Raw genomic sequence first — 10,855 nt, 5'->3', positions numbered from 1 at the left:
ATCTGTCAAACATTTCCATCTAGCCCGGTCCCAGATTTGTTTGTGCTCCATTGCAAACTCCATTGCTGTATATTTTGTCATGACAATGAGTTAACATGACAGCACATACTGGCACTCAGGCTAATTTCCATCTGCAAAACTGAAATATTTGATGCTAAATATCCATTAGGGATGCATCTTTCAGAACATTGTAGACAGGAATAAATAAAATAAAAATACAGCAAGACAAGTTTATTTCATACTACCTCAACTCTACTGCATCCTTCCAGATATTCATTGGCTCCTCTTTCAGAAAGCCATTCAAAGGTTTGACAGAACATATCAATTCTTAACATTACAATCTCAGTAAGGTCCACACAGACAGACATCGCCAAGAACACAATGGCAATATGCATGACAAGCCATGTAAGTTATTGGACAAAGAGTCAGCAGGCAATGAAATGTGTTGTACTTGACACACCAAAACGTGTTTAGTGAAGATTTATTGACAAAATGTGGTCAACACAGTGGCCTAATACTTTGACCTTTTTGAAGATTGTTCCCCAAAGGACTAAATGTGAAATTGTTTTTCATGCTAGATTTGACATTTGATACAGGTAATTCCTTCAGATAAAACAAATACCCAACCTTTTCATGTAAGCAGTGACAGACAGTTCAATTGTTTTATTAAAAGATTGTTCAAAATACCAAACCCTGTTTTTTTCCAGCTGTATCTACTCTGCAAAACAAATGGCCAATTTAAAACATATTGGGTTATTCAAAATAAAGCAAACATTCTTGCTCGGGGGCGTATTCATTACACCGATTGTTGCAATACGTTTTAAACAGAAGCAAATAAAAACAGGGTGGGACCTACCTGAAATTTGTCCAATAGAAACAATTGTTTCTCAGTTTGCTTCTTAAACCGTTCATAATGAATACACCCCTGTTCTCAAAGTTCAACTAACCATAAATTCAGAACAAAGATTCTGTCTGGCATTCAGACACACACTGAAAAGGATCCGGTCCCTGCACCTCGAGCATAACAGGCCTCCAAACGGTATTCTACATATACTCTGCATTATGTTGTAATCATGTGGGGAAAGCATTGAGGGTGAGGAATTAGGTTCTCTGCATGCATGCAATACATTGTTTCTAATGTGGGCAGAAAGACACTTGCGAACATAGAAAGAATTTGTAGGGAATACTCAATAATAACTTAAATGGACATGTATGCATGTTCCATACAGAGTTAACTTTTTCAAAACACCTGCCCTGCTCCATTAAATTAAAATGTTTTTCTTCTATGTTCACATTGCTTTGTGTTCTCAGAGAACTACTTCATTGCCTTTACTTATTCACCCATCCCATTCAAACACATTAAGAATTAATGTAAGATGATACATTTTATTGCCATAAACAGTGTAGGAAAAAAGAAAAAACAGATCTTTCAGTACAGTAAGAACAAGGTATCACTTACTAAAATTTCATAACCAGTAAAATGCAAATAAAAATGGTTGCAACACATTCTCAAAAGCATCCTCCCACACAATCTACTGGTAGGCAGACTAGATTTAGCCAGTCTCCATGGGACAAATGAGAGCAATTGATTTTTTTTCAGTTTCCTGTTAAAGTAGTACATTTTGCAGTGTCTAAGTGATCCATTTTTTTGATAAAATGCATATTAACTATTAAGATGTGGAAGTCAAAAGTTGCCAGACATCGAGACCGTTGCAATAACCCATGTTTCTGATTTAATCTAGTGTGCGCTTCAGCCGCTCATCTAAAACACTTTCGGCATCGCTCCATTATGCAGGAAGCCATTTTGCCTGGATTTAACAGACTAAGATCAAAAATCTTTCAAAATCAGGTTCCAGAAATACACATTGAGAGACAACAATAAGGATTCAGTTCTCTTGGCAATGTTATCATTTAATATTTAAGACAGTGGAAATTTGAAGCTGAAATGATAATCATTTCACAAATAGAGCAGAAATTTAGGAGGAAAAGATATAAAAGACACCAAAGGAACAGCCTTTTGACAGCTGTATGTCTAAAACTGCAAATAATTTGGTGAACACAAAGGATGCCTTGGGAAAGGTAAGAGAAAATGACACATCAAAGTCCTTACCCAAAGGCAACAGAACCAAACTGAAGCCCCTGTCCCGAGTTCCTTTTGATGTGTGTGGGGTACGGGTCAGGTTGACATAGGCCTGGCCCCTGCCCCTCACAGCAGCCTTGGGTCCAACTGCTTTTTTACCAATTAGATGAAGGCCTGCTTTGTGTTAGCAAGCAGAAAGAGGAACCCAGCGCCTGACTCCCCAGCGAGCTCTTTGGGTGAAGTCTTTGAAAGATTTTTGGTAAACAAAGCCAGTAGATCCAGAGTAGACTTCCAGAATAATGCAGCCACGGGGATATATCTATTCCTTATCTGCCTCTTTTTCAAGCTTTGAGAATGGGAAACAAACAAAAAAAAAAACATTATGGTTAGACAGGTTCAATTCCAGGGGAAATGTTAAATGATTTAATAGTTGAAACAAAATAGTTAACAACTTCTACACTACAATTGGATAGTTAAGCAGATACAATGACCTTAACAGCTCCACCAATAACAACTGTTTGTTACTTTCTGCACTGTTCCCAAACTGAACATATGGCTGAACAATGCGTTTTAACATAACGCCAATTTATATTTGGAAGTCAAAGGGGTAAAACTGAAACAAAAGCAGCACATTTCTGACCAAGGTTTCTTGTTTGTGTTGTGTGTGTGTAGGAGGGGAGCAGACAATGAAGGTGTTGTGTAGACCAACAGTGATAACAAAACCTTCTGGACTCCCTACAGAAGCTCAGCCACAACTGCCATGAACCAAACCATCAGCGCAAACCGTTCTATTCTAACAATTCATGTTATATTGATTTTGTAAACAGGGGCAGAATTCTTGTGGGGATCAATGCCTACCCACATGGAAGCATAACAACCACTTCAGAGTTGGAGTCAAGACACTTCAATTCCAACACAGAGGGTCAAATATCACAGTGAAATACACTACTAAAAATACTGAAAAGTTGGTTACTTTCCAGCTCAATTGTATTCATTCTTTACTGCAATCAACATGTGAATGGACCTTCCCAACAGAACTACAGACAAAGCAGGCACTAGTCACAGAAGCAGAGGTGTACGTAAAAACCATGTTAACAGTTGACATGCATTCACAAGCTGCTCTTTGGGTGTTGGTGTGTTGTATTCTTTTTCCAAGAGTATGTGTGTTCTCATCTTGTTTTTATTCCGTCTCGAATAAATATTTCACTCAGAGGGTTTTATTCAGTTTGTCATCTCCGATAAAGGATTGCTAACGAAAGACGTTAACGTATCCCGTTGGCATTGTTGCATTTTTCTACACCGCCCCCTGCCCTTCCCTCCCGGGCTCTGAGGCCTGGTCAATCTCTTAAGGTTTGTCTTTCAGAATTACCTCCTCTCTCGGCTTGGCTCCGCCAAATATGGCAGAGTTGGGGTTGGCAACTTGGTTTAGCGGAGCAGCCACCGTGCGTGGCTTCAGCTGAAGCCGTGGTCTCTGTGCCCTCTCCTCTGTGGAAAGTAAAGGAAAAAATTACTAACATGATTAACTGGTCAAGTCAAATGTTATCACATCAAATAGGTGGCCACTGGGTTCAGGGCTTTTTGGGAGATTAAATGAGGGGGTCAATATTGACACCTTCACAAAAGCTGTACTGTAACAAAACAAAGTCATCAAAAAATCCCTTTCAATGGATCCATTCTTCCATGACTAAACATTGCCTAGGGTGCTTTTTCTCAAACCTTGATGCCAGAAGTACTGCTTATTTTCAATATTCTCCCCTAAATCAGGGACGAATTCAGGCTTGGGACACCAGTTGAGGAGTCTGTCCAATCAGTGACATCTATCAATCAATTAACCAACCACAGTGGAGAAAAAAAAGAAGAAAACTCCACACTTGGGAGTACCTCTGGTCTAGAGTATTTTATATGTGATAAGAGAGATTGTGACACCGTCAGAGGGTTCTCTGAAGTCATCCGCTCCAGCGCGCGGTGGTGGGCCGCCGTCCCTGTAGCGTCCCCCCATGCCTGCTCCTCCACCGCCCCCCCTTCGGTCACCACCGCGGCCACCTCCTCGGCCTCGTCCGAAGTCGTCATCTCCTCTGTAGCCTATAGGAGGAGATGCAGAGGGAAAATACATTTTAGACCGCCTTGGGCTCATGCAGGAGTGCAATGTTACAGAACGTTCAGATAAAGTTTAGTGTAGAACAGACATGATTAGCTCGTAGAATAAAGATAAGGAATCTTGTGAGCTCTAAACACCACATTCCTATCAGTAACATTCTAAACATTGCAGATCTAACTAAATTAAATATCCGTCCTTGCCCAGCACCTGGAACAGCCCTGTAAGGTGACAAATGAGAATGAGGAACCTCCTGTATGAGTGATAACAGAGGGATAACAAACAAAATGCACCAAGGGAAAAAATACCTGTGTAAATCGCAAAAAAAAAACTGAATTCTTATGGGGGAAGAAATTACATACTGCTTATATCAAACTATTCTGCAGATTCAAGCATCAAAAAATGGGAGCAATTGGTTTGCTTCCTTAGCTTGGTGCTCACTCTACCAACTGCACTGCTTGGCTCTTAAACTGCAGGATTCAAACTGGGCCTGATTTAATGACCGGTTGGGGACTGGCTAAACCAGCGGAATGCTCATCCCACCTCCTTCATAGTCGTCTCTGGAACCTCCTCTGGGACCACCTCCACGAGAGCCCCCTCGGCCTGCAGGGGACAGGGCTCAGTTTTAACAATAGTGGTGAGTGGTGCTTAGGGCTAAGGCAGGGGTGAGGAACCCAAGGGCCTAGTGCTGGTTAGCCAAGGACCTAGGTTAGTAGTAGTGCTTCTAGAGACAGCTAGTTGAAGTCTTTGGTTAGGAAATTAAAGGCAGAAAATATTTAGTTTAGCTGCTCAAATTTGTAGGGTTGTAGAGCTAAACAGGTCAGACACTATTACTACAGAAAAGGAAGCAGGAGAGAAAGGTGAGTGAGTAAGTGTGAATGGATACATTATGAAAAGTGCCAGAAATGCTCAAATCCCAATATGTAGTGACATACAAGAATAAGGCCACAGAGACAACAGTAGTGGTAGTAGTACTAGTGCAATGCACACTTATAAGGACTGATGATTTGATTATTGCGGATTCCATAATCCATTGATCTATCAATGTGATGTACAAGCATCTTGTCATGTTTTTATGACCACAAATGTTTGATTCTTTCGTTACTCTTATAAGTGGAATGCACTGTATGCTTAGGAGGTAGCAAACTCAAACAGAACAGCAAAACTTCTGATAATTGACAGATTTTAAGACAGCCTTGGATTTAAGTATGATGGTGAAAGATGAGTCTCAGGGCAATATTAAAGATGTATAATTATTCAAATCTAGGCCAAGAGTTATTGCTACTTCATATTAATATTTACAGTTAAGTCCATCCACAAATCAACTCATCTTGACTCATTAGAGAATGTAAGAGATCAACACTGAATCAGCTGACATAAGTAATTGACATTTCTTTGTAGTTGTAATAATATACTACCTATTAATAATTAAGAAATATACTAAGCAGTAGGAGGAACAAACACGTTAGCATTCCAGTGAGCGCGAGCAGGTACCTCCTCTGTCGTTCCCCCGGAAGCCGAATCCTCCGGCACCCCTCTCTTGCTTTCGGCCCTCTGCTATGTCAACCCTGAGTGACCGATCTCCAAGGAGCTGGGGAGGGGGAAGGCACAAGTCAGCACTAGGAGGAAATGAAACAACGTGGTCCACTTCTCTGATAATGCTTCCAACAATGTTTATGTCCTACAAATATATCACTGTTGGACGCATCACTGTATTTAAATTGTCCCTTTTATAAAATTATATTTGGCGTCACTGCGCTAATTTTTAAAGCACTTTGGACAGCAATCTATTTTATGAAAGGTGCACAACAAACTAAGTTGATCATAGTTGGAGACAGTTTTATTTATTTTATGAAAAAACAGCATAATTTATTATTTTGTCACGATACCCATATCACAATACTCAGATTTTCTATACGAAGCAGACAGAACTGTACGGTCATTTTAAGGTATACTCAGCAATGCATGAATAAACAGAAGTATCGGGATGATTTGCAAAACAAAAAAAGGGCAATACCAGAGGATAATCTCCTCCGCGGTTGTCACACAGCCATCACGTTGTATGAAAGTGAAGTGACCTCCTATGCACATGCGCAGATGTTCTGTGTGAATGCTCACAAGCGGAGCCTCTTGCATCAGTTCCACTATGCAATATCTTTGGTTCACATTGCTGCTCATGGCCACGTCATAAGGCTGAGGTCTCAGTTTAAGAACTTGTTTAAATGTTAAATAGTTTGTGCTATAGCTTTAAAACATACAGCGGTTAGTTTCCATAATTTCGACTGTAAATTCAGTCCTGTGATACTGAATATTGTGACAACACTGAACCACAGTATCCCTTTTACATTTATGAACCAGATACAAATGAGGACTTGAGAAAACTAATTGTGGGTACTCACAGCACCATCATACGTCAAAGCTTCTTTAAGGGATTCCAAGTCATCAAACTCTACATAACAAAAACCTGAAAGGAGAAAATTGGTTACGAAAAAGAAAAACAAAACTGTTGCCGTGGCTTGTGATGTTTGTTACTCTATACAAACAGGTGCTTGCTCACCTTTAAACTTGTCTGTTTCTTTGTCTCGGACTAGTCGAACACTCCTGACATTGAGGTCTTTGAAAATGGCGTCTATGTCTCCTTGTACTGTGTTGAAGGGCAGGTTGCCCACGTAGGCTGTGTATGGGGGCTCTGTGGGTAGATCCTTCTGCTTGCGGGGTCCACCAGGTCCACTGCCACCTCTGGGTCTACCAGAAACAAACACTTCCATGAGAGAACAGACTACAAGAGATAGCCACGCCTCCACGTACAGGACCCTGAATTTTTCCTGGTCAAGAATTACTGCATCAATGGCTGAGAGTCTGAGCTGGAGATTATGGTTGATAATTGGGACATTAACTGAGTCACAGGCAAAATTGTGGCACAGAGGTAGTGCAGTGATACTTTTCAGCTGACTTTAACTGAGCCTTCCATAAATTATGTACACTTGGACAGATCCATTAACAATCAAAATACCAAAGATCTACAGCTCAGATACCATAGGAAAATACATGTTGCACATACAATACAGGAAATAGGACAGGGCTGTCTGGAAAAGGGAGAAAGAATTGACAAAGACAAATAATATTTTTCTCAATGAACAGCAGAAGTTCCTGTGCACTGATAACAGCCATTTTGAAAAAAGGTCTACTTGCAATGAATGTTCTATGTAATTGTTTTCCCTACTGAACTTTTTCCCTATGAATACACTGGATAAGAGCATCTGCTATAATGATTTAAATGTTTAAAAAAATGTATGCTCCTCATGAGGAGTGGTGGGGCACTGCCAAAACTTCAAGGAACATGTTCCCTTGCTGGCAACAGCACTCCAATCTGACAGGGTTGAGAGAAATGCAGATGGGGTACTGCATGCCTGCAGCATTCCTCGGGTGTCAAAGCAAACTGAGCGACCAGGCTGAAACAAGATGTACAGCCACCTAGCTATAGGCCCCAACAGGGGAAACGGGATATCAGTTGCATAACTGAATGCATTCAACTGAAAAGGGTCTTCCAAAGAAGAGAGTTTGGGCATATAGATCTTTCCCACAATTAGCAAGGAGAGCAAGTGATTTTTTGTAAAATAACCATGTTGGCTGTTGTGATCTTACATAGCAGTTGATAAGAGTTAAGGTGATCATTTGTAGTTATTTGGCCATGGTGTCAAATTAATGTATGCCAAGTAGCCCAATAGATACAACACTAGCTCCGGTATTTCAGGATCAAGGGCGCCAACTCCTTTCCTGTATGAATCAATTAAAGCAGAATATGATTACAACAACTAACGTTAAATGTCACTGACAAGTGTTGGCAGACAGATAAAACCCAGATCTTCATTATGACCATATTTACGTTTATCCTATCCAAGGGATAATATTTTAACTTGATGTAATTTATGCCGGTAGTAACCTAGTCTATTTTCAAGTGTTTTCGTTGATTATGCCACTTTTAATTTCTGGCTAAATGACCTAGCTGGATTGAGTTCCAGAACATATTTTAGTATTGCCGCAACATCGTCAGCACTTAACGTTTACAATGTTCTGTATTGAATGCTTGGTGTCAATGCACGCGTTAGCCCACGTTATGTTAGTTAAATGCGTTGCTAATCGTTCAAACCTAGCTAACTAGCTGACGAGTGCGCGCATCAAACTAGATAGGAATGGATGCAGGGCGCACTGGGCCCAAACTAGACTAGTTAGCAGAGGTAGCTAGCTAGTTCTCCGCATAAATCGTCATGCAATTATCACAAGCTAATCTAGCGAGCGCACTAGCTAGCTAACGTGACCACTAACTATGCATCAAACGACTTGTGCATTGAATAAATGATTGCTAACCAACTAGCTAAACATGCTATGTATTGATAACGATTTCGGGGAATGGCGCATGTTGACATCTCGATCTGTTATCACCCGATTTGGCCATTCAACGCAGTCCCTGACTTGCTAGTAGTAGCACAACATGTAGCCCATGTGGGCTGCTTTTTAACAAGATGCTGGCGCCAAGTGCCATGCTGGCAGTCTGAGAATTATAAAATGTCTTGCAATCATAACCATGTCATAATATGCATTGTCAAACCGACATAAATAAGTCGCTAACATTCTGTAATGGAAAATCTCACACGCACATCTGGAAGTAGCTAACTATGGTCAATCCACGAGTTTTCCCCGCCCTCAATACCGGCTTCCCATTCATCAAAACAGCGGTGAGAGGCTAGCCACTGGCACTGTCTGGCCCGTGTTCTGAACCCAGGCCTATCTTTCAGAAGAATTTCGAACAAGCCCCTGCTTAAAAGTGAGGCATCGGTGCGTTTTCTTGCATCACCATACGGTAATACTGACACATTCTATTCGTCCAGGTATTTTCTTACCCTCTGCCTCCACCAAAACTACCGTAAGCCCGATCTCGGTCATCGTAGTTATCGTAATCCGCCATTGCCGAGATTGCTGTCGGAGAAAGCAGTTGGGTGTCGAAAGGTCCTTCAATATAGGGGTAGCTGAATTTTAGTTGTCCTTTCAGTGCCTGAACCATAAAACACTTTTGCACAGTCAGATAGATACTACAAGTTAGCTACCCTCAAATCCCCCAACTAATTTAAAATAACAAGATCCAACCCCAGTGTCATTCGTTTTTTTGTATCTGGATATTGGCATTTATCCTGGCTGGGCATACTACTACTGTAAGAAACAGGTGCATAATGATGTTAGACAATTTGTACAGAAGTATAGGCCTTTAGCCAACACTATCTCCGTGCTATTATCCAAAGGAATATCAATGTGGCCTACCACCAACCCAGATAGTTACACCATGCCAACATGGTCTCAGAGCATTTCGTATTATTCTTTACCTAAATCTGAAACATTCCTTTAGTGTGATATGTTACGAATTACAATTCGTATTATGTGAAGCGAATATACCAAATGTAAAATATGTTATGAATTTGCGAAACGTATTATACTGTAAGTATCAAACGTAAAAGTGAAAGCCGACAAAGTAAAAATCTGTCGTTCTGCCCCTGAACAAGGCAGTTAACCCACTGTTCCTAGGCCGTCATTGTAAATAAGAAGTTGTTCTTAACTGACTTGCCTAATTAAATAAAAGTTATTTTTTTTTTAATGTATAAATCATTTCAAATTGCTTATATATAAAAAAAAAAATGTATATTTTTAAGATTTAAGAAAAACCTAGCTATGAGGTCGAAGAAATTGTCTGTAGAGCTCCAAGACAGGATTGTGTCAAGGCACTGATCTGGGGAAGGGTACCAAAACATTTTTGCATGATTGAAGGTCCCCAAGAACACAGTGGCCTCCATCGTTATTAAATGGAAGAAGTTTGGAACCACCAAGCCTCTTCCTAGAGCTGGCTGCGCGGCTAAACTGAGCAATTTGGGGAGAAGGGCCTTGGTCAGGGAAGTGATCAAGAACCTGATGGCCACTCTGACAGAGCTCCAGAGTTCCTCTGTGGAGATGGGAGGACCTTCCAGAAGGACAACCATCTCTGCAGCACTCCACCAATCAGGCATTTATTGTAGATTGGCCCGACAGAAGCCACTCCTCAGTAAAAGGCACATGACAGCCCGCTTGGAGTTTGCCAAAAGGCACCTAAAGAACTCTCAGACCAAGAGAAAAGGTGCTTCAACAAAGTAAAGGGTCTGAATACTTATGTAAATGTGATATCAGTTTTTTTTTATACATTTGAAAAAATTTCTATAAACCTATTTTTGCTTTGTCATTATGGGGTATTTAATCGATTTCAGAATAAGGCTGTTGTCACAGCTTTCTTCCTGGGAAGGAGAGGCGGACCAAAATGCAGCGTGGTTATATATAGTTCATGTTTTTTTTATAAGAAACACTTAACATGAACAAACTACAAAACAATAAATGTGAAAACCGTAACAGTCCTAACTGGTGCATAAAACACAAAGACAGGAAACAATCACCCACAAAATACCCAAAGAATATGGCTGCCTAAATATGGTTCCCAATCAGAGACAACGATAAACACCTGCCTCTGATTGAGAACCACTCAATAGGCAACCATAGACTTACCTAGACAACTAAACTGAACACAACCCCATTAATCTAATAAACCCCTAGACAAGACGAACACAATAAATCACCCATGTCACACCCTGGCCTAACCAAAATAA

The 10,855-nt window shown here is 40.6% G+C and overlaps 1 protein-coding gene across 4 annotated transcripts; it reads right to left on the bottom strand.

Annotated features, from left to right (window-relative positions):
* Positions 1-441: 441 nt before the first annotated feature.
* On the bottom strand, positions 442-9,197 carry LOC139382306 (eukaryotic translation initiation factor 4H-like). Of its 4 annotated transcripts, none has more exons than XM_071126193.1 (8): positions 9,077-9,197; positions 6,733-6,920; positions 6,575-6,639; positions 5,670-5,766; positions 4,719-4,778; positions 4,007-4,162; positions 3,450-3,565; positions 442-2,426 (listed from the first exon to the last, which is right to left on the bottom strand). In XM_071126193.1, the coding sequence occupies exons 1-8, from the start codon at positions 9,139-9,141 to the stop codon at positions 2,400-2,402; spliced, it is 774 nt and encodes a 257-aa protein (XP_070982294.1). In that variant the 5' UTR covers positions 9,142-9,197; the 3' UTR covers positions 442-2,399. The 4 variants fall into 4 exon arrangements, with proteins under 4 accessions (XP_070982294.1, XP_070982295.1, XP_070982298.1 ...); XM_071126194.1 differs by having other exon boundaries at positions 6,733-6,914; positions 9,077-9,189; XM_071126197.1 differs by lacking the exon at positions 4,719-4,778 and having other exon boundaries at positions 6,733-6,914; positions 9,077-9,186.
* Positions 9,198-10,855: the final 1,658 nt, after the last annotated feature.

Source organism: Oncorhynchus clarkii, chromosome 24 (genome assembly GCF_045791955.1).
Source record: "Oncorhynchus clarkii lewisi isolate Uvic-CL-2024 chromosome 24, UVic_Ocla_1.0, whole genome shotgun sequence".
In the NCBI taxonomy this organism is placed as follows: Eukaryota; Metazoa; Chordata; class Actinopteri; order Salmoniformes; family Salmonidae; genus Oncorhynchus; species Oncorhynchus clarkii.
This window is presented reverse-complemented; position numbering and strand designations above follow the sequence as displayed.

Coding starts and splice junctions, on each gene's coding strand:
- LOC139382306 (XM_071126193.1), bottom strand. CDS start 9,141: ATGGCGGATTACGATAACTACGATGACCGAGATCGGGCTTACGGTAGT. Junction 6,921..9,076: donor AGTTTTGGTGGAGGCAGAGG/GTAAGAAAATAC, acceptor TGTTTCTGGTAG/ACCCAGAGGTGGCAGTGGAC. Junction 2,427..3,449: donor GAGCCAAGCCGAGAGAGGAG/GTAATTCTGAAA, acceptor CCATTCTCAAAG/CTTGAAAAAGAGGCAGATAA.